Here is a 26,644-nt window from a genome sequence, read left to right as displayed (position 1 = left end):
CAGGCTGCGCGAGCAAGTGGATTAAGGAGAGTGAAATTATTTTATTTATTTATTTTTTAACCCCTCCAGCACTATTTTACTATGCATTCTGTATTCAGAATGCCATTTTCCCTTAGAACTATGTTATAAGGGAAAATAATAATGATCGGGTCTCCATCCGGATCGTCTCCTAGCAGCAGTGCGTGAAAATCGCACCGCATCCGCACTTGCTTGCGATTTTCACGCAACCCCATTCACTTCTATGGGGCCTGCGTTGCGTGAAAAACGCAGAATATATAGAGCATGCTGTGATTTTCACGCAACGCACAAGTGATGCGTGAAAATCACCGCTCATGTGAACAGCCCCATAGAAATGAATCGGTCGGTATTCAGTGCGGGTGCAATGCGTTCAACTCACGCATCGCATCCGCGCAGAATACTCGCCCGTGTGAAAGGGGCCTTAGGGTCAACTGCCATGTAGAAATACAGTCAGGTCCATAAATATTGGGACATCAACACAATTCTAACATTTATGGCTCTATACACCACCACAATGGATTTGAAATGAAACGAACAACATGTGCTTTAACTGCAGACTGTCAGCTTTAATTTGAGGGCATTTACATCCAAATCAGGTGAACGGTGTAGGAATTACAACAGTTTGCATATGTGCCTCCACTTGTTACGGCCCGGGTCATAATAATAATCATAAATCAAACTTTCACTTTTTAATACTTGGTTGCAAATCCTTTGCAGTCAATTACAGCCTGAAGTCTGGAACGCATAGACATCACCGGACGCTGGGTTTCATCCCTGGTGAAGCTCTGCCAGGCCTCTACTGCAACTGTCTTCAGTTCCCGCTTGTTCTTAGGGCATTTTCCCCTTCAGTTTTGTCTTCAGCTAGTGAAAACGCATGCTCAATCGGATTCAGGTCAGGTGATTGACTTGGCCATTGCATAACATTCCACTTCTTTCCCTTAGGCCTCATGCACACAAACGTTGTTGTGTTCCGTGTCCGTTTTCCATGATTTTCTGCGGACCCATTGACTTTCAATGGGTCCGTTGAAAACTCAGCTAAAGCACCGTTTGTCATCCGCATCAGTGGTTTCAGTCCGTCAAAAAAATATGACCCGTCCTATTTTTTTCGTAGATAACGGTTCGCGGACCCATTCAAGTCAATGGGTCCGCGAAAAAACAGGAGGCACACAAGATTGTCATCCGCGTCCGTTTTTTTTCCTATCATTTGCAAAGCAAACTTGACTTAGATTTTTTTTTACTTTCCTTCATGTTTGGTGATCCTCCAAAAATAAAGGAAGACACACAGAAACAAAAACAAACGGATCACCGAACAACGGAACCCCATTTTGCGGACCGAGAAAAACAACTGTCGTGTGCATGAGGCCTAAAAAACTCTTTGGTTGCTTTTGCAGTATGCTTTGGGTCATTGTCCATCTGCACTGTGAAGCGCCGTCCAATAAGTTCTGAAGCATTTGTCTGAATATGAGCAGATAATATTGCCCAAAACACTTCAGAATTCATCCTGCTGCTTTTGTCAGGAGTCAGATCATCAATAAATACAAGAGAACCAGTTCCATTGGCAGCCACACATGCCCACGCCATGACACTACCACCACCATGCTTCACTGATGAGATGGTATGCTTAGGATCATGAGCAGTTCCTTTCCGTCTCCATACTCTTCCCATCACTCTGGTACAAGTTGATCTTGGTTTCATCTGTCCATAGGATGTTGTTCCAGAACTGCGAAGGCTTTTTTAGATGTCGTTTGGCAAACTCTAATCTGGCATTCCGGTTTGAGGGTCACCAATGGTTTACATCTTGTGGTGAATCCTCTGTATTCACTTTGGGGAAATCTTCTCTTGATTGTTGACTTTGACACACAAACACCTACCTCCTGAAGAGTGTTCTTGATCTGGCCAACTGTTGTGAAGGGTGTTTTCTTCACTAGGGAAAAAATTATTCGGTCATCCACCACAGTTGTTTTCCATGGTCTTCCGGTGTTGCCGAGCTCACCGATGCGTTCCTTCTTTTTAAGGATGTTCCAAACAGTTGTTTTGGCCACGCCTAATGTTTTTGCTATCTCTGATGGGTTTGTTTTGTTTTTTCAGCCTAATGATGGCTTGCTTCACTGATCGTGACAGATCTTTGGATCTCATCTTGAGAGTTGACAGCAACAGATTCCAAATGCATATAGCACACTTGAAATTAACTCTGGACCTTTTATCTGCTCATTGTAATTGGGATAATGAGGGAATAACACACCTGGCCATGGAACAGCTGAGAAGCCAATTGTCCCATTACTTTTGGTCCCTTAAGTGGGAGGCACATATGCAAACTGTTATTCCTACACCGTTCACCCGATTTGGATGTAAATACCCTCAAATTGAAGCTGACAGTCTGCAGTTAAAGCACATCTTGTTAGTTTTATTTCAAATCCATTGTGGTGGTGCATAGAGCCAAAAATTTTAGAATTGTGTCAATGTCCCAATATTTATGGACTCAACTGTATATGAATGGACAATACATAGATCTGTCTGATGACAGGGCTAGGAGTAAGTAACCAGGACAAGAGGCCATCCTCTACATATAGAGGAAAGAAGGTTTCAACATGGTCAGAGAGGAGTTATTTACTTGGCAGCAAAACTATGGAACCCTCTGTTGAACACTGTTGTGACGGTTTATTCATTTAACTAAAAGGTCCCTTTAGATGGGACAATACAGCAGGCTATTGTCGGAAGGAAGAGTTCCTTCCTGGCAATTGCCTGCTCATCAGTGGAGGAGACAGCAGCATTTACATGCAGCAATCTCCTCCACAGCATGAGAAGGAGCGATAGCTAATGCCATTGCTCGTCCCCATACAGACTTGTCTGCTGGCAGCAGAGCGTGTTTACACAGCAGGATCTGCTGCCAGCAAATGACAAACAATCGAATTACCAGATGAACAAGCGTTTTGCTTGTTCATGGGGTAATCGGTGGCACCTTTATACCGCCAGATCATGACTATCCAACAAACGTTCTTTAGCGATTATCTGGCAGATTCTCAGCCCTTGTAAAGGGCCCTTAAAGGGATTCTGTCACCAAGTTTTAGGCTATAGAGATACGGACATGCACGGCTAGATCGCCGCTAGCATGTCCGCAATATACCGGTCCTATAGGGCTGTGTGCTTTTATTTTGTTTAAAAAAGGATTTGAGATTTGTAAATTAGTCTTGTAAGGTGCCCAAGGGGCTGTACGAACCTTCCTGGTGCCCAGCCACGCCTGCCTGTGAAGGAACCCAGCACCGCCTATGTCCTCCGAATCTCCTCCTTTCATCACCAATAGATTGCCGTAATCTCGCGATGCTCGCGCATGCGCAGTGCCGGTATAGTGTTCCTTCCCTGTGCTGGCATCAGCCTCAGGGAAGGTACTGCGCATCGCAAGATTACAGCAATCTATCGGTGACGAAAGGAGGAGATTCGGAGGACATAGGCGGTGCTGGGCTCCTTCACAGGGGGGAGTGGCTGGGCACGGCTGGGCTCCAGGAAGGTTCGTACAGCCCCTTGGGCACCTTACAAGGCTAATTTACATATCTCTAAAATCCTTTTTTTAAACTTTAACAAAATAAAAGCACACAGCCCTATAGGACAGGTATATTGCGGACATGCCAGCGGCGATCTAGCCGTGCATGTCCGTATCTCTATAGCCTAAAACTTGGTGACAGAATCCCTTTAAGTATAAAAAGAGCCTGGAATCCCTGGATGTTTTTTGTTATTTTAAAGAATTTCTCGTTTTCCTTCTAATTGGCATCTAGGGTTTTAGTTCCTTCCTCTGGATCAACACTATAGGATTATAGGTTGAACTTAATATGGTTTGGGAGGTGGGTGCATGGTACCTTAAAAAAAAAAAATAATATATAGATATATAAAAAAAATATATCTGTATTTTAAGCATCCGTTCTAGCCATTTTCATCTGAAATCCATTATTCTAGATGGAAAAAAAAGTCGTCCCCCACCCATCTAAAATAAGATCTCAGACGGAAAGAGCTAAAATGGATGCAAAAGGTGCATACAGTTGCAAGAAAAAGTATGTGAACCCTTTGGAATTATATGAATTTCTGCACAAATTGGTCATAAAATGTGATCTGATCATCTAAGTCACAACAATAGACAATTAGTCTGCTTAAACTAATAAACACACAAAGAATTAAATGTTACCATGTTTTTATTGAACACACCATGTAAACCTTCACCGTGCAGGTGGAAAAGTATGTGAACCCTTGGATTTAATAACTGGTGGAACCTCCTTTGGCAGCAATAACTTCAGCCAAACATTTCCTGTAGTTGCTGATCAGACGTGCACAACGGTCAGGAGTAATTATTGACCATTCCTCTTTACAGAACTGTTTCAGTTCAGCAATATTCTTGGGATGTCTGGTGTGAATCGCTTTCTTGAGGTCATGCCACAGCATCTCAATCGGGTTGAGGTCAGGACTCTGACTGGACCACTCCAGAAGGCCAATTCTTAAGTAATAGGTCTTCTGAGAGCTCTTTTGTGCGAGGCATCATTCACATCAGGCAATGATTCTTGTGAAAAGCAAACCCAGAACTGGTGTGTGTTTTTTATAGGGCAGGGCAGCTGTAACCAACACCTCCAATCTCATCTCATTGATTGGACTCCAGTTGGCTGAAACCTCACTCCAATTAGCTCTAGGTCATTAGTCTAGGCCCAGGGGCTCACATACTTTTTCCACCTGCACTGTGAATGTTTACATGGTGTGTTCAATAAAAACATGGTAACATTTAATTCTTTGTGTGTTATTAGTTTAAGCAGACTGTGATTGTCTATTGTTGTGACTTAGATGAAGATCAGATCACAATTTATGACCAATTTGTGCAGAAATCCAATTCATTCCAAAGGGTTCACATACAGTTGCAAGAAAAAGTAACTGATGCTTAAAAATACAGGATCCATTTTTATTTTTTCCTGTTCTTCTGAAGGATCAAAAGAATGGAAAACATTGATGTGAACGCGGCCTGCTAGTTTTACACTAGCGGCAGGGGAATTCGGCAGGCTGTTCTGGCGGGTGAACAGCCTGTCGGATCTGTCCTGCTGCTAGTTCATGTTTGTCCTCGGACTGCAGCTCCGTCCCCCATGACTATAATGGGGGTGGGGCGGAGTTCCGGCCGTGGCATGGCGAAAGGCAGCCGGACTAAAAGTACTGCGATTGTTTCGTCCCCATGCAGCTTATAGCACTGTATAGAGATGTGCTGCCGACAAACCAATTATATTTTATGCAGCATAAATTACGTGATCAAATGACAAACAAGCTTGTTGCATGCTCAGTGGCACATTTATCAGTGACGAGCTAACAGCTTTAAAATGTTCGTGATAACTGGTGCGAAATTCTGCCTATGTAACTGGATGAATCAGCAGCGACAGATTAAGGCCTCATGCACACGACCGTTGTGTGCATCCGCGTCCATGGTTCCGTTTTCCGTTTTTTTTCGCGGACCCATTGACTTTCAATGGGTCCGTGGAAAAATCGGAAAATGCACTGTTTGGCAGCCGCATCCGTGATCCGTGTTTCCTGGCCGTGAAAAAAATATGACCTGTCCTATTTTTTTCACGGTCAACGGTTCGCGGACCCATTTAAGTCAATGGGTCCGTGAAATATCACGGATGCACACAAGATTGTCATCCGCGTCCGTGATCCGTGTCCGTTATCCGTGTCCGTTTTTTCCTATCATTTCAATGGCAAACTTGACTTAGATTTTTTTTTTCATTTTTCATGTCCGTGGATCCTCCAAAAATCAAGGAAGACCCACGGATGAAAAAACGGTCACGGATCACGGACCAACGGAACCCCGTTTTGCGGACCGTGAAAAAATACTGTCGTGTGCAGGAGGCCTAATCAAGAGAAAGCTAATCAAAAAAGAAATAGCCAAAGTATGTAGCAGCTTTAACTACAGCTCACGCCTTATTGTAAAATAAAGTTCTTACCCCAAGTATTTTGTAGCCATTTCGCCTCTTGAAATACCAACATCCAATGATCAAGACAAGGGCAGCTATAATGGCAAGTATTGCAATTCCAGCAGTCCTAGCAAAATATAAATGGCAAGAACATGTCAAAGGTACAGCTTTAAAAATGGTTAGTGAATACCGCCATAGTGACCAAGACCATCCATTTGCAAGGGCAACTTTTCTGCAACTTACAGTTGCGTGACTACTTTAGAATTGTGATTTAGCTGTGACAACATTAAAGCCAATCATAGGAAAGTTGGGCGCGACCTGCGACAAATTCAGACATGCCTAGATTTGTGCGACTGCCATGTTGCAGTATGTCGAGTGTCACATTGTGACACCATTGATAATCATTAGGACACATCGCTGTACAGTAAGGGAATGGCAACACACGGCATAGATGTTGTGGATTTTCCGCAATGGAACTGAATGCAGAACATCTGCAACATTTACAGCCGCAGCAAATGTTGTGCACATTACTTGACATATGGTGTAAATTTAAAATCTGCAAAGGGTGAAATCTGTAAAAATCTGCAGCATTTCAGTAGCTAATTCTTTACCATTTCATGTGGAATTTGCTGCTGTGGAATTTTGGTAGACACTGGATTTTCCACTGTGAAATATTTGGCGTAGACCCGCCATGCGTGTCTGGACCCTTACAATTTGATCTTGCAAAGCCCAACTATAAATGTATTACTCTTAATTCTTGGTAGGTTTTGCAGCTAATCACATTTTCTTGAAGGATTTTGGATAGAGATGAGCAAATTTCAGATTTGCTTCAGTCCACATGTATTTGACCCCAAGGGCTCATGCGGTCCGCAATGCACAGGCACTGGCCGTGTGAATCTGGTATTACAGCGCAAACTATTGACTTGAATGGGTCAACGTTCCCCAATAATCAGGGAGAGATAGGACAAACCAAAAAAGCCCACGGAAGCGCTTCAAAGTGCTTTCATGGGCTTCTGATCCGTACCTCCGTGTATCTTGCAGATTGTGGACCCATTCCCATATCCATGATACAGGATTTATACGGCCAGTGCCCATATATTGCGGATCCGCCGTTTGCTGTCTGCAAATTGGGCACGGACGGCCTACGGTCATGTGAAAGAGCCCTAAGGAAGAACCAGTCTACTGTAGAACCGCCTTTATCACAGCCAAATAGCTTTGTGAGCTGCAGGGCTTCTGTCACCCCACTAAACATTTTTTTTTTTTTGGGTTACTTATAATCCCTATACTGCGATTTATGCATACATACTGTAATTAATCATTTTGGTTCAGCAGATTATGTTAAAAACGTACTTTTAAAATATGCAAATTACCTTGCTACCAGCAAGTAGGGCGGCTACTTTCTGGTAGCAGCCGCATCCTCCTATCCTAAAGACGCCCCCTCCGCATGTTGAGTGACAGGGCCAGCGGACGGGATCTTTCTCTGCTGGCCCTGTTTGCATTCAAAATCTGGCGCCTGCGCCGTACCTGTCTTCAGTCGGCGCAAACGCACTGAGAGGCGGATGCTCGCTCGGCCGCTCCATCCTCAATGCGCCTGCGCCGATGACGTTACATTTACACCCGGCGCAGGCGCATTGAGAAGGGGGGACGCTCGCTCGGCCGCTCCTTCCTCAATGCGCCTGCATCGGGTGTAGATGTGACGTCATTGGCGCAGGCGCATTGAGGATGGAGCGGCCGAGCGAGCGTCCACCTCTCAGTGCGCCTGCGCCGACTGAAGACAGGTACGGCGCAGGCGCCAGATTTTGAATGCAAACAGGGCCAGCAGAGAAAGATCCCGTCCGCTGGCCCTGTCACTCAACATGCGGAGGGGGCGTCTTTAGGATAGGAGGATGCGGCTGCTACCAGCAAGTAGCCGCCCTACTTGCTGGTAGCAAGGTAATTTGCATATTTTAAAAGTACGTTTTTAACATAATCTGCTGAACCAAAATGATTAATTACAGTATGTATGCATAAATCGCAGTATAGGGATTATAAGTAAGCAAAAAAAAAAAGTTTAGTGGGGTGACAGAAGCCCTTTAAAATCTAACTGCATCCTTTGAAGCATCTACTAAAAAATAAATCTCCCACCTTAACAAAAGAGGGAAGAGATGACAGAATTTGTCGAAGCGTGAAATTCCCTGAAAGCCTCTATACCTATGGAAAGGGAAGACTTCTTTGATATTTTTGTCTCCAGGGTATCAATAGAGGGAACTTTGTATATTTTTTTTTTCATTCTCTCTTGATTAAAGCTTCCATATTTTTGTGGACAAAAAAAATAAATAAAAAATCCGCCCAGGCCCCAAGCCTTTAAACATCTGATCTGCAGTAGATTTAGGCCCTTCTCACACGAGCGAGTTTTCCACGCGGGTGCAATGCACCCGCACTGAATTCTGACCCATTTCTTTCAATGGGTCTGTGTAGATGAGCGTTTATTTTTTTCACGTATCAGTTCAGCGTTGTGTGAAAAACTGAACATGTTCTATATTCTGCGTTTTTCATGCAGCCCTGGTTCCATAGAAGTTAATAAGGCTTCAGTGAAAAACGCATTGCATCCGGAAGCAATTGCGGATGCGATGTGTTTTTCACTAATGGTTGCTAAGAGATGTTGTTTGTAAACCTTCAGTTTATCACGCGCGTGAAAAATGCATCAAAACGCATTGCACTCGCGCGGAAAAAACTGAACGCAACCGCAGACAAAACTGACTGAACTTGCTTGCAAAATGGTGCGAGTTTCACTGGACGCACCTTGAATGCATCCAGACCTAATCAGTCACGCGCATGTGAAAGGGGCCTTAGGCAGTTTCACACCCTCCAACAGCATAGTGGATTTAACCCCTTTTAGCAGAAGCTGTGTATCCACTGGGAATAAGGCATTCCTTGCTGTATCAGAGAACGAGGCTTCCTCTGAAAAGATCTCGCCCAAGTCAATCTCATATTCTTCCTCATAAGAAGACTTCAAATCCTTACTATAGCCTTCGAAAACCACCAGCTTTGGGAAGATGATACTTCCAGGATTTTAATAATGTTTCCTTTCTGATATCACAGTAGATTAGCAACCAGTCTACACAAGGTATGTACGGTATATATATATATATATATAATCCAGAAAAGTAGGCGGCACTCCGAGAAAGATGATAAGTGAACTTTATTCACCCAGGTGGTGCAACGTTTCGGTTCTTCACTAGAACCTTTTTCAAGCAAAAAAGGTTCTAGTGAAGAACCGAAACGTTGCACCACCTGGGTGAATAAAGTTCACTTGTCATCTTTCTCGGAGTGCCGCCTACCTTTCTGGATTACATATTGGGGTAAGAAGCCTAATCCCCTGGATACGTGCACCCTCTTTTTCTTTGATTGTGTTCCAGTGCCGCCATTTTTCCTGTGTATATATATATATATATATATATATATATATATATATATATATATATATATATATATATATATATATATAATCTGCAGTAACAAACGTCTACACACCCCACATTCTCTATTCTTAAGGCCCCTTTACACTGGCCACTTGATTTTTCAGGCAGTTGTCGGGAAGGAAGTGTTCCTTCACAGCAATCATCTGCTCATCAGTGTGGAGGAGACTGCTGCATTTATATGCAGCAATCTCCTCCACAGTATGGGGAGGAGTAATAGCTAATGCCATCGCTCATCCCCATAAAGACTCGTTATTTGACCACAGCAGAGGCTTTTTACGCAGCACAATCTGCTGCTGGCAAATGCCTACACAAACGATCCAATTACCCTTTACACCACCAGATAATCGCTAATGAGTAGAGTTGAGCGGACACCTGGATGTTCGGGGTCGACCTTCACAAAAAAGGTTCGAGTTCGGGACCTGAACTTGACCCCGAAACCCATTGAAGTCAATGGGGGCCCCGAACTTTTGAGCACTAAAATGGCTGTAAAAATGTCATGGAAAGGGCTAGAGGGCTGCAAATGGCATCAAAATGTGGTTAAGAGCATGGCAAGTGCTCTGCAATCAAATGTGGATAGGGAAAGGACTTTAAATAACAAAATATATAAAATAATCTTGATTTAGGAGGACGAGGTCCATATGGAGTAGGAGGTTGAGGAGGTGGTGGAGGCAGAAGCTGCGGTGGAGGAGAAGGTAGCCTACACTGCTTTTTGGTTTTTAATTTTTTTAATTAGGGTACACCCCAAAACATTGGGAAATATAACCCTCCAGTCGTGCTAAACACACGTTCAGATAATACACTGGCTGCAGGGCAGGCCAGCACCTCCAAGGCGTAAAGGACAAGCTCAGGCCTTGTGCCCAATTTGGAGACCCAGAAGTTGAAGGAGGCAGACCAGTCATTCAGTACGTGTAGGCGTGTGCACACATACTGCTCCACCATGTTGCTGAAATGCTGCCTCCTGCTAAGATGTTCCATATCAGCTGGTGGTGCTGGTTGTTGTGGCGTGCTGACAAAGCTTTTCCACATTTCGGCCATGCTAACCCTGCCTTCTGAGGTGCTGGTGGTGCCCCACCTGCGTTGGCGACCTCTTCCTCCTCCTCTGCCTTCGCCTTGTGCTTCCACTGTTCCCCCGCTGTCAGGTGGGAATGCCACCAGCAGAGAGTCTACCAGCGTGCACTTGTACTCGCGCATCTTACGATCACGCTCCAGTAAGGGAATTAAGGACGGTACGTTGTCCTTGTAACGGGGATCCAGCAACATGGCCACCCAGTAATCAGCACAAGTTAGAATGTGGGCAACTCGGCGGTCGTTGCGGAGACACTGCAGCATGTAATGGCTCGTGTGTGCCAGGCTGCCCAGAGGCAACGAAAAGCTGTCCTCTGTATCCCCCCAGCCACGCACCAGTGATGGCCATGAGCTGGTCTGGGTGCCACCCTGCTGTGAACATGGTTCCTCCTCCACCTAGTCATCCTCCAGAACTGCGCCCTGCCTGGACAATTGTGTACCTGGCGTTTGTGGGTGCAGGAACCCACCCTCAGAGCCACTTGGGAATGACTGTCTGGAAACCCTATGAAATTATCCCTCTTCCTCCTTCTGTGCCACATCCTCTTCCATCATCGCCAGCAGCGTTTTTTTCAAGGAGGCATAGAAGTGGGATAGTAAACACTGAGAACGGCGTTATCGGCACTGGCCATGTTGGTGGAGTACTTGAAACAGCACAACAAGGAACACAGGTCTCGCATGGAGGCCCAGTCATTGGTGGTGAAGTGGTGCTGTTCCGCACAGCAACTCACCCATGCGTGCTGCAGCTGAAACTCCACTATCGCCTGCTGCGGCTCGCACAGTCTGGCCAGCATGTGCAAGGTGGCGTTCCACCTTGTGGGCACGTCGCATATGAGACGGTGAGCGGGAAGGCCGAAGTTACGCTGCAGCGCTGACAGGCGAGCAGCAGCAGGGTGAGAACGCCGAAAGCGCTCACGGACAGCCTGCACTTTATGTCAGAGCTGCTGCATATCGGGGTAATTTTTCAGGAACCTCTGCACCACCAAATTCAGCACATGCGCCAGGCAAGGGATGTGCATCAAACCGGCTAGTCCCAGAGCTGCTACGAGATTTCGCCCATTATCGCACACCACTAGGCCGGGCTTGAGGCTCACTGGCACCAACCACTCATCGGTCTGTTGTTCAAGGCCCTTCCACAGCTCCTGCGGGGTGGGGTTTGTCCCCCAAACAGATAAGTTTTAAAACTGCCTGCTATCGTTTACCCCTGGCTGTGCTAAAGTTGGTAGTGAAGGTGTTACGCTGACTGGATGAGGAGCTGGTAGAGCAGGGGTGCACAACCTTTTTTGGATCTGGGGGCCGCATGGTCACATCGTTCTATTTCAAGGGGCCGCAAATAAAAAATGTTGATCGGCGCTCATCTGCCTATTACACAAGCCAGTGCAAAGTGACTGGGGAGGAGTGATTGCTGTCACAGTCTTCCATTTTCATTTAGATTACACAGGGAGATGTGCTGCAGATAATCGGACATCTTTCATCCTGATAAAATATGCAAATCAGCCAACAAATGAGCGATTCCTTGTTTATCGACTGATCAGCTGGACGATTATACTGGCCAGATATAAGTGCTCATATGAACACTTGTTCCCAGTAATTGTCCCAAATATCATGCTGCAGCATAGACCCAAGAGTTATACTTAACTGCTCCCCGCCGCTCCGGTCCTTCAAACTGCCCCCACTGTTTACACCTGGCAGTGCATGGACAGTCATACACCACTCCAGCCAATGACTGGCTTACGCTGTGATGTGGCCACAAGCAACGTGTCACTGCTGAAGCCAGTCATTGACTGGAGCCATGCACTGTCAGGTGTAAACTGAGCAGGAATCGGAAGATGGAGGCAGCGCAGAGGACCAGAGCGGAGTGGAGCAGGTAATTATGAATCTTCTATTTCAGAGGCCATGCTGCAGTTGCTGTTAAAAATAATTTTTATCAGAAAAGTGGCAACATTTCCTTCCATCCTGCCTCCTATTTATAAATCATCGTTTTCCTTCACTGCAGAGGACGGAGCTCACTGGTTATTACCATTTCCTACCAATCCTAAACATTACCTTGCTAGTGGGGAAGGCTCCTATTGGTTAACACTTGAATGACCAGGCCCGAAAAGGCCTTAATGACCAGACACTTTTTTGTGATTTAGCGCGCGTGGTGGTTCAAATGGTTGTAACTATCTTATTTGTTGGACTACCAAAATAATTTTTGCAACAATTTTTATTTGGGGGGAAACTGTACAGAACGTTTTTAAAAAGTATATTTTTTTCAAACTATAGCTCCTTATTCTTTAAATATGCAAACTGACACCAAAATAAATTATTATAATTAGTTCCATATTTCGTGTAGGCCGTTTTGCTATATAATATGAAAGGTTTCACGTGAATGGGGCGGTAATGGTGACAGTTTTGATTGGTGTAGGTGTTTTTTCTTTTACTTAATATATTTCTGCTACATATGTCCCCCAAGAGGTCATAAAAAGACCTTGGGGGGGGGGGGGACACTGTCACTTAAATTTTGCACCTTTTCTTTTTAATTTTTTTACTTCGATTTGAAATGTATTAATAATTTTATTGTATTTTTTTTATAATTAATTTTTTTTTTTTCCTATAATTTTTTTAAAATATATTTTTGCCACATAATATGTCCCCCAAGGGGTCATAAAAAGACTGTTGTGGGACAGTGAACACTTTTAGTAAGCACTTTTTCCTTTCTATTGTATGGTTTCTATTTATATTTTATTATATTTTTTATTTAGTTTTCAAATTTTTTAAAATCATTGTAGCTTTTTAAAAAAATATATATTTACCACAATTTGTCCCCAAGAGGTCACTGAAAGACCTTTGGGAGACAATAAGTGACTTTTTTTTGTACTATTTCCACTGTAACTGGAGCATTCAAGGAGCCCCAGTTACAGGGAAACCAGGCTTTGTACCAGGGCAGCGCTCCTCTGTTCCCGAGACACCCATCGATCACGTGATCGCCGGGTCCACACAGAGCACTCAGAGGAGAAGGCAGAAGCGCTAATAAAGCGCTTCTGTCTTCTCCTCGTCTTCCCCGCTCTCACTAATAGCCAGGGACCCTTTTCGCTCCTGCTACAGTGCAAAAACTGTGATCCATCTGCTGTGTGGCGCTCTGTGCAGAAACACAGCTGATTGCAGGATCAGCTGTGTTTCTGCCCAGCAGGGCGGGGGCCGCAAACCATGGCTCTGGGGGCCGCATGCGACCCGCAGGTTGTGCACCCCTGCGGTAGAGGATGAGGAAGCAACAGGAAGCAAACTGAAGCGCCCTGCAATCCTCGGTGGTGGAAGGACATGCGGCAAACTGCTATCCGCCTCAGGCCCAGCTGCTACTGCATTTACCCAGTGTGCTGTTATGGAGATATAACATCCCTGACCGTGCTTACTGGTCCACGTATCCGTAGTGAGGTGCACCTTTCCACAGATGGCGTTGCGCAGTGCACACCTGATTTTGTCCCCCACTTGGTTGTGCAGGGAAGGGATGGCACGCCTGGAAAAGTAGTGGCGGCTGGGCACAACGTACTGTGGGACAGCCACCGCCATAAGGCTTTTATAACTTTCCGTCTCTACCAGACGGAATGACAGCATTTCAAAGGCCAGTAATTTTGAAATGCTGGCATTCAGGGCTAGGGATCGCGGGTGGGTAGGGGGGTACTTCCTTTTCCTCTCCAGCGTTTGGGAGATTGAGAGCTGAACGCTTCCTTGGGACATTGTGGAGATGCTTGGTGACCCCGATAATGGTGTTGCTGGCAGATCCTCTGTTTGCGGGGTGGCAGGTGGCACTGTCACTCTAGAGGTGGATGAAGAGACCAAGACTGCAGCAGAAGAAGAGGAAGCAGGAGGAGCCACAGACCTTTCTTGGTTTTTGAGGCGTCTACTCCACTGCAGCTCGTGCTTTGCACTCAGATGCATGGTCATGCAGGTTCTGCTCAGGTTGAGAACGTTTATGCCTCGCTTCAGGCTCTGATTGCACAGCGTGCAAACCACTCGTGTCTTGTCATCAGCACATTGTCTGAAGAACTGCCACGCCAGGGAACTCCTTGGAGCTGGCTTTGGTGTGCTCGGTCCCATGCTGCGGTGGGCAGTAGAAGGCGTACTGTCTAGAGGATGGCCACTCCGCTTTTTAACCCTTCTCCCTCTTCTGCTGTGCTGGTGGCTCTGTGCGACCACCGCCTCTTCCTCTGAACTACACAGGTCACTGGCATGACCTTGATTCCATGTGGGGTCAAGGAGCTCATAGTCCTCCACATCATCTTCCACCCAGTCTTCACCCCTGCCCTCCTTGTCGGTCTGCACACTTTCGAAAGCCACAGCAGTTGGCACCTGTGTTTAGTCATCATCCGAGACATGCTGCGATGGTCCTCCCATGTACTCATCTTGAAAGATAAGTGGTTGGGCATCGGTGCACTCAATATCTTCCACTTTTAGGACAGAGCTAGGTGGATGGCCCTGGGAAACCCTGCTAACAGTCATCAAAAAGCAAAAGAGACTGCTGCATTACTTGGGGCTCAGACTGCTTGGCTGATTTGCAAGGGGGTGAGGTGAAAGACTGATAGATCAGAGTTGGCACCTGCAGCCGATGTCCATCAGCAGGACACTGGGTGGGAGACAATGTGAAGGAACTGGAGGCACTGTCAGCAACCCAATCTATTATCGCCTGTACTTGTTCTGGCCTTACCATTCGTAGAGCCGTATTAGGTCTGACCAAATACCGCTGAAGGTTCTGTCGCCTACTCGCACCTGAGGAAGGTGTTTCACTTGTGCATGTAACTGGCACAGATAGACTACGTCCTCTCCCTGCAACAGGAGCTCCACGACTGGGGCCACGTCCCGTATTTGACACTCTCCTCATATTTAGGATCTTGCCCAAAATGGGTGTTTTTTTTATAACAGAATAGAACAACAGTATCTAAAGGGTGTATCTCACAATGACATATGCAGCAAAATTAAGATTTTTGCCCTAAATGTGTGGTTTTTTTTTAATACCAGAATATGACAGCAGTATATAACGCTTGAATTTCACACGTACAGATGCAGACAAGGCCACAAATTAAGTATTTTGCCCTAAATGGTGGAGATCCACTCGCTTACCTTCCGATCATGTGAGCGCGCGCGCGCGCGCCTGTGTGCGCGCGTTCACAGGAAATCTCGCGTCTCGCGAGATGACGTGTAGATGCGTGACTCTGCGCAGGGCTGCCGCCTCCGGAACGCGATCCTGCGTTAGGCGGTCCGGAGGCGGTTAAAACCCATAAAATTATAGCTGTATTTCTAGCTTAAATTGCACACTGACTAATGCTGCAAAGGCACCAGATGTAGGGTATTGTCAAAAATGGGTGTTTTTTTTTTAAACCCAGATTATTATTGCAGTATTTCAAGCTTGGATTTCAATGTCACAAAAGCACATATGCAATGCTGGTGCACTGAGCTTGCATAAAATGGCCGCCGCCACCGCCCACCTAACTAACAGACGGATAAAAGTTATTTTTCTCTGTCACTGGGCTCAGGGCAGGGTAAAAAGATTGTGCACTGCACCCACACAACTAAATCTATGTAGATCGCTGATTTCAATTGCAGTTCTGATTAAAGTTGCTTTCCTATTCTCTCCCTCACAGCAGCAGCATCCTCTCCCTACACTAAGCACAGCAGAGTGACGTGCATCGCTACGCGACTCCAGCTTATATAGAGGCTGGGTCACATGCTGCACTGGCCAATCACAGCCATGCCATTAGTAGGCATGGCTGTGATGATTTCTAAGGGCACAGAGTTAAACGCTTGTTGATTGGCTGCTCTGCAGCCTTTCAAAAAGCGCCAAGAAATCGCTGAACCCGAACTTTTTCCTGAAATGTTCGGGTTTGGGACCGTGGTCCAAAAAGCCTAAAGTTCGGGTTTGCTCAACCCTACTAATGAGCGTTCCTATGAACGCTAGTTAGTGATTATCTGGTGGATTCTCGGCCCATGTGGAGCCCTTCCTAGGTGCCTTTGCTACCTAAAACATACCGTATAAGCGAAGCGCAATACACCAAAAATAATTATCTTACCTATGAAGGTATAGATGAACTCCGTCAGAAGAACATAAATATCACAAAAAAAAATTAAAATAAAATTATATATGGATCCTTTATTTTGAGCATCAGTACTGCTCAGTTAGCCCTTTTTTTGAGCATCAGTTTATGTCATCTCTGTCAGATCTGTTTTAGACGGGTGAAAAAGTCCCATCTAAAGTAACTGAGAAAAACTGATGCAAAGTGAGCAAAACGCATATTCAAAATAAAGGATCTGGTTTTATTTATTTTTTGTTCTGATGGATCAGAAGAACTGTGATGTGAACTTAGTCTTAAAAACTTATCCTGTATTTTAAGCATCAGTCATGCACATTTTGCATCCGTGCACTACCTTCCCCCATCTACAATAACGGATCTTAGACGGAAATGACTAAGGCTACTTTCACATCTGCAGGATTGATTCTGACAGGCTGTTCAGACAGATAACAGACTGCTGGAATTCTCTGTATCTGGCACTACTGGATGCAATAGAATGCCTGCCGGCCCCATTAATCTGTCTGCAGTTCGACAAAAATGCTGAGAATTGGCCAGACACAAACCGCTGCACACTGTGTTTTTTGTCTGTCTGATTCCCGGCATTCTCTGCCAGATTAGGCAGCAGGATTTTAGTGCCTCAGATGTGAAAGTAGTCTAAGGCTTCATGCACACAACCGTATGTATTTTGCAGTCCACAAAAAACTGATCCGCAAAAAAATAAAATAAAAAAAAATAGATGACATCCGTGTGCATTCCATATATTGCGGAACGGAACAGCTGGCCTCTAATAGAACAGTATTATCCTTTTCCGTAATGCGGACAATAATAGGACATGTTCTATTTTTTTGCGGAACGTAAATCCGGAAATGGAATGCACACGGAGTAACTTTTTTTTTTTTTTGCATTTCCATTGAATGGTTTTGTATACGGTCCGCAAAAAAAACTGGAACGGACACGGAATGAAAATACATTTGTGGGCATGAGGCCTAACAGATGCAAAATGGATGCTTAAAATACAGGAAGTGTTTTTTTTTTGTTTGTTTTCTTTTCCTCTGATGGATCAGAGGAACGGAAAACGAAATAGTGATGTGAACACAGCCTAAATTTGTTACACTTTATTCCATGTGGTTTTGATGAAAATCTCAGCCTTCCATTGAAGAAGGGTGAAATCTGCAGCTAAAACTGCAAACATAATTAAAATGCTGCAGATTTTTTCCATGCGGAAATAGACCTGCATTGCAGATTTAAAAATCTGTGTGCAGGTGGCCTTAGCGTCTACAAAATCCAAATTACATGCACCAGTGTGTCCAGTGCAGAAAACATGCTCCATATGGGAGTGCAATTTCCCATTGTGAACATCTCATTTCACAGGACTGCATGGCATTATAATGCGGTGTGTCTCTCTCCATCACCTTACATTTACATAATTAGGGTGCGTTCACATGGCCATATGTATTTTGCAGTCCGCAAAAATAAATATGCATGACGTCCGTATTTTATGCGGCCTCATTGTATCTGATCTGCAAAAAATGCAGATCAAATGAGGACCCAGAATACAGCGGTGTAAATGGGGCCTCACAATGACATAATGCTGTAGATACAGGTCACGCAGAGACACACAGTATTATAATGCAGTGCGATCCTGTTAAACAAGCAGAGTCCATCATAGGAAATCACGCTCCCACACGGAGCATGTTTTCTGCACTGGACACGCTCATGTGAAAGAAGTCTAATACAACTACAGCAAAATAACACACAGACACCATAAACTTAAGGGTAATCACACTTACTCTTCTGCACTGAGCCCCAAGTGTGGCCTGCCCCTGCTTGCATTGTACGCCCCCAGTGCACGAGCTGAATCAGGACGAGGCATTCTCCTGGGTTCACAGAGCCAGCTTTTGCTAAACTGGGAGAAAGAATTGTATAAAACCATTTCAGTCTTAAATCATGTATGTGATCTATCTTTAGGCTCACACCTAAGTACCCTCCCAGCTATCCAATTAGTACTTGACAGGTGCATTAAACCCTTCATTGATCTGCAGTGACTCTAGACTGGGGGCTAATTTCAATAGTTAGTCAATGTCCACATATGACTGAAATGCTGTGGATATGCCATTGTGGAATTTTATTGAGCAAAAACCAAGAGGCAAGCACTGAAGAGGCACAAATATTTCTATTATACCTTTTCTCTGTAGGTTCTACTCCTGGTTTTGGCTTAAAAATACTGACCAAATACTGATGCAAAGTACCGACCAAATACTGAGGCCTCTTGCACACGACCGTATGTATTTTGTTATCCGCAAAAAATACGGATGACGTCCGTGTGCATTTCATATTTTGCGGAACGGAACAGCTGGCCCATAATAGAACAGTTCTATCCTTGTCCGTTATGCGGACAATAATAGGACAAGTTCTATCTTTTAGTGGAATGGAAATACGGAAACGGAATGCATACGGAGTAACTTCCGTTTTTTGTTTTTTTTGCGGACCCATTGAAATGAATGGTTTCGTATACGCCAAAAAAACGGAACGACATGGAATTAAAATATGTGAAACAGGCCTTAGGGCTCGTGCACATGAACGTGTGATGGCCGGGCCATGTGCCTACCGTCTGCAGACACGGACACATTGACTTGAATGGGGTCCGCAATCCGCACCGCAAAAAAGGAGTGCATCAAAAGGGACATGGATGCCCGTGATGAGAACATAGTCCTACCACTTTACAGACCACACATGGAGTACTGTGTACAGTTCTCGGCTAGAGTGAACAAGGCAGACATAGCAGAGCTGGAGAAGGTCCAGAGGAGGGCAACTAAAGTAATAACTGGAATGGGGCAACTACAATACCCTGAAAGATTATCAACATTAGGGTTATTCACTTTAGAAAAAAGACGACTGAGGGGAGATCTAATTACTATGTATAAATATATCAGGGGTCAGTACAGAGATCTCTCCCATCATCTATTTATCCCCAGGACTGTGACTGTGACGAGGGGACATCCTCTGCGTCTGGAGGAAAGAATGTTTGTACACAAACATAGAAGAGGATTCTTTACGGTAAGAGCAGTGAGACTATGGAACTCTCTGCCTGAGGAGGTGGTGATGGTGAGTACAATAAAGGAATTCAAGAGGGGCCTGGATGTATTTCTGGAGTGTAATAATATTACAGGCTATAGCATATGGATGTCATCCGGTCGTGTGCATGTAGCCTTAAATGGGGAAAATTGGCTTCTACCTCACAGTTTTTTTTTTGCCTTCCTCTGGATCAACTTGCAGAATAAGGCCTCTTGCACACGAACGTGTGCGCCCCGTGGTCGTGCTGCGGGCCGCAAAATGCGGGCCGCAATGCACGAGCACAGTACGTGGGGCAGCCGCAGCGGATCGCGGACCCATTCACTTTAATGGGTCCGCAATCCTGCCGTTCCGCAAAAAGATAGGACATGTTCTATCTCTTTGCGGAACGGAAGTACAGGACGAAACCCCACGGAAGCACTCTGTAGTGCTTCCGTAGGGTTCCGTTCCGTGCTTCCGTTCCGCACCATTCCGCATCTCCGGATTTGCGGAGCCGTGTATTGCGGATCCGCAAATGCGGTCTGCAATACGGCAACGGGGCGCACACGTTGGTGTGCAAGAGGCCTAACAGGCTGAACTGGATGGACAAATGTCTTTTTTCGGCGTTATAAACGATGTTATGTTACTATGTTATTCACGTGTGGTTTCATGCCTCCATTCCACACCTCATCTTCTGGATTGAGGACCCATTCAAGTGAATTGGTCAGCATCTGTGATGCTGTGCACAATCACCCGTTACCCGTATATTGCGGACCTTACTTTACTACTAGTGCCACAGTAATATTTGGCATAAAAAAAAAGTAGCAAGGCCACGTGAATATTTTGTCACACGGGCATTTTTACGCCGACCTCGCCATTCGGGAGTGGCAGGGGCTGGGACATCCCCAGCAACTTCACGAACATTTACGCCTGGATTACCAGAGGTGTGCTTGCGCCTTGTCAATTAGGGGCTTCCTGTAGCAGCACAGTGGCTATGAAGGACTGGCGTAAAAAGCCAGTCTTTAATAAATGAGTTTTATTAATTCTCATCCACACGCTGCAGAAAAAAAACTAGTGGAGCAGATTTACAAAGACCAGCGTTTTCATCCCGGGAGCCGTGTGCCTTGTGGAAAGACTGCGCCACCCCCAGGCTGGTGTCGTTTTTAGCCAACATGTATGCCTGTTTTTCACCGCCCTGACATGCCCCGCTCTACCCCCGTCCCACCCAACTGTCAAAAACTTTTAGACACTGGCTGTACGACGTAATATTGTCGCATGGTCGGTCAAAAGGGGGACTTGCGACTATTTTAACATCTAAAGGGGTCGCAAGTCCTTTGATAAATAACCCCCAGTGGAGATTGACCTGTGGTGCAGATTTTTAAAGGGATTGTCCTTGCTACAAATATTCTCAGGACAGGTCTGACTCTCAACATCCCCTCTAATCAGCTGTTTTGAAGGACCTGCAGTGATTGTGTTAGCACTGCGTCCTCTTCAATGGTTACCTTGTACAGGCAGAGTAAGGCCTCTTTCACACGGGCGTTGCGGGAAAAGGTGCGGGTGCGTTGCGGGAACACGTGCGATTTTTCCGCGCGAGTGCAAAACATTGTAATGCATTTTGCACTCGCGTGAGAAAAATCACGCATGTTTGGTACCCAAACCCGAACTTCTTCACAGAAGTTCTGGCTTGGGATCGGTGTTCTGTAGATTGTATTATTTTTCCTTATAACATGGTTATAAGGGAAAATAATAGCATTCTGAATACAGAATGCATAGTAAAATAGCGCTGGAGGGGTTAAAAAAATAAAAATAAAAAGTTAACTCACCTTAATCCACTTGATCGCGCAGCCCGGCATCTCCTTCTGTCTTCATCTTTTGTGTGGAGGAACAGGATCTGTGGTGACGTCACTCCGGTCATCACATGATCCATCACATGATCTTTTACCATGGTGATGGATCATGTGATGGACCATGTGATGACCGAAGTGACGTCACCACAGGTCCTGTTCCTCCACACAGCTAAGATGAAGACAGAAGAGAAGCCGGGCTTCGCGATCAAGTGGATTAAGGTGAGTTAAATTTTATTTATAAACCCCTCCAGCGCTATTTTACTATGCATTTTGTATTCAGAATGCTATTTTCCCTTATAACCATGTTATAAGGGAAAATAATAATGATCGGGTCTCCATCCCAATCGTCTCCTAGCAACCGTGCGTGAAAATCGCACCGCATCCGCACTTTTTCACGCAACCCCATTCACTTCTATGGGACCTGCGTTGCGTGAAAAACGCAGAATATGAAGCATGCTGCGATTTTCACGCAACGCACAAGTGACGCGTGAAAATCACCGCTGATGTGAACAGCCCCATAGAAATGAATGGGTCGGTATTCAGTGCGGGTGCAATGTGTTCAACTCACGCATCGCATCCGCATGGAATACTCGCCCGTGTGAAAGGGGCCTAAGAGTGCCTTAATACTTTGCGGAAAATTCTGCCAAAAAGTCCTCGACACCAAGATTTCCACCATGTTATCCTAAGGCAATCTGATTTTGCAGTAGAAAACGCAGATTTTGTTGCAGATTTTTCTGCAACATTCTCTACTGCAGAATCAGTTTGCCATTGAATTGAATGGAGAGATTCTCATACAGGAAATCTGCACCATACTTCACACCAAAAAATCTGTAACATCCCTGCAGATTTTCTGGCAGAATTTTCTGCAACGTGTGAAGGCACCCTAATGTATAAGGCCTCTTTCACACGAGCGTGACGGATTGGCTCTGGATGCGTTCAGTGAAACTCGCACCATTTTACAAGCAAATTCAGTCAGTTTTGTCTGCGATTGCGTTCAGTTGTTCAGTTTTTTCCATGCGAGTGCAATGCGTTTTGATGCGTTTTTAACGCGCGTGATAAAAAACTGAAGGTTTACAAACAACATCTCCTAGCAACCACCAGTGAAAAACGCTTCCGGATGCAATGCGTTTTTCACGGAAGCCCCATTCACTTCTATGGGGCCAGGGCTGCGTTAAAAATGCAGAATATAGAACATGCTGTGTTTTTCACGCAACGCAGAACTGAAGCGTGAAAAAAATGCTCATGTACACAGACCCATTGAAATGAATGAGTCAGGATTCAGTGCTGGTGCTATGTGTTCACGTCACGCATTGCACTCGTGCGAAAAACTCGCTTGTGTGAAAGGGGCCAAACAGTTTGCTCTCCCATTGTCTTGAATGGGATAAACAGCTGTTATAAGGGAGATGTGTGGCGTGGCCCCTTCAAATAGCTTATCCGTGGGAGAGCAAAGAGTCAGAACCCCGCCAATGTGATTTTGATGAACTATCCTGAAGATAGGTTGTCAATATCTGCAGCCTGACAACCCCTTTAAATTTGCAGCACATCTGCAGACCTCCCAAGTGTCCCTCGTTTTGATCTGAGGTATAGATTTTCATTACTGCATTTACAATATTGATCCAGAAAGTGTTCGTCTGGTTCCTTTCTGCATATTAGAACCCACCTTGTTTATTAGTTCATTATTTGATGCAATTTCAATTTTAGAAGTTTCTATATTCCGATTATTTTTGCATTTCGCAAGAGAGAACTATTGAAGTATATAGATATGCAGGAAAAATGGATCTTTCACGCAATGAACCATAAGTGTCCCTCTTTGAACGTTCAAAATGTTGGGAGGTATGCATCTGCATCAAACCAGCAGTCTTTCTGCAATGAAGTACGCAACAAAAAATACTCTCTATTGGATGGTTTCACACACGCAAGTTCAATGCATTGAACTCGCAGCGTATGTCTGCTGCAACTCGCGTTCTGACCTCCCAGCACTGACGGTGTCACTTAGCATTATATTAATTTATCATGCTATGTAACCCCTAGAGTTCTGGAATGTAATGTATAAGGCTGAGTTCACACGAGCGTGTCCGGATAAGGTCCAGATGCGTTGCGGCAAACCCGCGCGAGTAGGTACCCAATTGCAGTCAGTTTTGACTGCGATTGCGTTCCGTTCAGTTTTTATCGCGCGGGTGCAATGTGTTTTGCACGCGCGTGATAAAAAACTGACTGTGGTACCCAGACCCGAACCTCTTCACAGAAGTTCAGGTTTGGGTTAGGTGTTGTGTAGATGTTATTATTTTCCCTTATAACATGGTTATAAGGGAAAATAATAACATTCTTTAATACAGAATGCTTAGTAGGTGGTCAATTGAGGGTTAAAAAATAAAAAATAATTAACTCACCTTCTCCTCTTGATCGCGTAGCTGCCGGTCTCTTCTTACTTCTTTAATCATGAGCTGCCGGCTAAAGGACCTGTGGTGACGTCACTGAGCTCATCACATGGTCCAATCACATGGTCCATCACCACGATCAACAGGAGAAGGTGAGTTAATTATTTTTTATTTTTTAACCCTCAATTGACCACCTACTAAGCATTCTGTATTAAAGAATGCTATTATTTTCCCTTATAACCATGTTATAAGGGAAAATAATACAATGAATAGACTGTCACCTAGCATCCGCACTTGATTGCGGATGCTTGTGATTTTCACTCAGCCCCATTCACTTCTATGGGGCCTGCGTTGCGTGATAAACGCACAATATAGAGCATGCTGCGATTTTCACGCAACACATAAGTGATGCGTGAAAATCACAGCTCATGTGCACAGCCCCATAGAAATGAATAGGTCCAGATTCAGTGCGGGTGCAATGCGTTCACCTCCCGCATTGCACCCGCGCGGAAATCTCGCCCGTGTGAACTCAGCCTAACACTGACAGCATTATGTAACGGTTTTATAGCATCATAAATCAATATGATACTACGTGCCCCCATCTGTGCTAGGGACATCAGTACGGGAGCTTCCGCAGACACATGCTGCAATGTGTTGAACTTGCTCGTGTGAAACCAGCCATTGGGTGTGTTTTTTTCTGCTGCAGATTTCCAGCAGAAAATCTTTGTTTCCCCTTGCGCTGCCAGATGATTAGCCTAAGGGTACTTTCACACTAGCGTTTTTCTTTTCCGGCATAGAGTTCCGTCACAGGGGCTCTATACCGGACAATAACTGATCAGTTTTATCCCCATGCATTCTGAATGGAGAGCAATCCGTTCAGGATGCATCAGGATGTCTTCAGTTCAGTGGTTTTGACTGATCAGGCAAAAGAGAAAACCGCAGCTTGCTACGGTTTTATCTCCGGCGAAAAAAACTGAAGACTTGCCTGAATGCCGGATCCGGCATTTTTTCCCATAGGAATGTATTAGTGCCGGATCCGGCATGCGCAGACTGAAAAAAAGGTGGAAAAAATATGCCGGATCGGTTTTGCCGGATGACACCGGAAAGACGGATCCGGCGTTTCAATGCATTTTTTCGACTGATCCGGCATTTTTAAGACTGATCAGGATCCTGATCAGTCTTACTAATGCCATCAGTTGGCATACGTTTTGCCTGATCCGGCAGGCAGTTCCGGCTACGGAACTGCTTGCCGGATCCCTCTGCCGCAAGTGTGAAAGTACCCTTGGGCCTCTTGCACACGAACGTGCCATGTTTTGCGGTCCGCAATTTGCGGAACGGAACAGACGGCTCATTATAGAAATGCCTATTCTTGTCCGCAAAACGGATAAGAATAGGACATGATCTATAATTTTTGCGGGGCCACATAACAGAGCTACGATTGCGGACAGCACACGGAGTGCTGTCCGCATCTTTTGCGGCCCCATTGAAGTGAATGGGTCTGCACCCAAGCCGCAAAAAATGCAGCTCTGTTGGGAAACCAAACCACGGTCGTGTGCAAGAGGCCTAATTTAGGCCTCATGCACACGACCATGCCATTTTTTGCGGTCCGCAAACCGCAGATCCGCAAAAAATGGAAGTCGCCCGTGTGCCTTCCGCAATTTGCAGAACAGAACGGGCGGCCCATTGTAGAAATGCCTATTCTTGTCCGCAAAACGGACAAGAATAGGACATGCTATATTTTCTTTGCGGGGCCACGGAACGGTGCAACTCCGTGTGCTGTCCCCATCTTTTGCGGCCCCATTGAAGTGAACGGGTCCGCACCCGAGCCGCAAAAAATACGGCTCGGATGCGGACCACAAAAATGGTTGTGTGCATGAGGCCTTATGATGAAACGTGTGCCTTATCATTCATTTGGCTAATCCTCCGGCACCTGTGAGTCTGGCGGAAAACTATGCCAGCCCCAAGCTTGCGTAATTTTTAGCCAATATGTACGCCTGTTTCCAGTGGTACAGATTAGTAAATCTGCCAGGGCCAGTGTCCCAATCCCGACACAGCCCCTGACATGCCCCCACTCCACCCCTGTCCCACCCAACTGCCGAGAACTTTTTGACACAAGCCACGCAACTTAAAGTTCATCTGTCAGCAGATTTGTACCTTTGAAACTGGCTGACGTGTTGTATGTGCGCTTGGCAGCTGAAGGCATCTGTGTTGGTCCCATGTTCATATGTGCCCGCATTGCTGGGAGAAATTATGTTTTAATATATGCAAATGAGCCTCTAGGAGGAATTGGGGCGTTGTTTTTGCATCTAGAGGCTCTGCTCTCTGTGCAACTGCCGCGCCCTCTACAATTTGATTGACAGGGCCAGGCAGTAAAAATGTTAGCATGCCTGGCTCTGTCAATTAAAGTGAAGAGGGCGTGGTAGTTGCAGAGAGAGCACAGCCTCTAGGTGTAACAGCAACACCCCAGTTGCTCCTAGAGGCTCATTTGCATATATTTAAACTTCATTTTTCTCAGCAATGCAGGCACATAAGAACATGGGACCAACACAGATGCCTTCAGCTGCCAAGTACACATGCAGCAGGTCAGCCAGTGTCATAGGTACAAATCTGCTGACAGATACCCTTTCATATTGTTGCTCGGCCAGTCAAAAATGTGACTTGCGACTAGTCGTAAGTCCCTTGATAATTCCCATTGCAGATTTTCAGTCTCATGTGTACAACTATGTACCAATTGGGTGTATTTACATGTTCAGGATATTTATGTAGCTTTTCAAGCCACAAGAGGTGAATTTACAAAAAAGGGAAGTAGGAGGAGGATCATTTCCAAATAATTTTATGCCAGCTTTTGGTGTA

At 45.3% G+C, this 26,644-nt stretch overlaps 1 protein-coding gene across 1 annotated transcript in view; it reads right to left on the bottom strand.

The window, feature by feature from the left end:
* Positions 1–26,644, bottom strand: part of MLANA (melan-A) — a 31,504-nt gene that overhangs the window by 3,571 nt on the left and 1,289 nt on the right. Inside the window, exons 2-3 of the mRNA XM_040420327.1 lie at positions 18,306–18,421; positions 5,979–6,075 (exon numbers count right to left, since the gene is read on the bottom strand). Of these exons, the coding sequence (XP_040276261.1) occupies positions 5,979–6,075; positions 18,306–18,388 (180 nt within the window). The 5' untranslated portion in view covers positions 18,389–18,421. The remainder of the gene's footprint in view (positions 1–5,978; positions 6,076–18,305; positions 18,422–26,644) is intronic.

This window comes from Bufo bufo, chromosome 2 (genome assembly GCF_905171765.1).
Source record: "Bufo bufo chromosome 2, aBufBuf1.1, whole genome shotgun sequence".
Classification (NCBI taxonomy): Eukaryota; Metazoa; Chordata; class Amphibia; order Anura; family Bufonidae; genus Bufo; species Bufo bufo.
The sequence above is the reverse complement of the archived record's forward strand: the minus strand, read 5'-3'. Positions and strand labels throughout refer to the sequence as shown.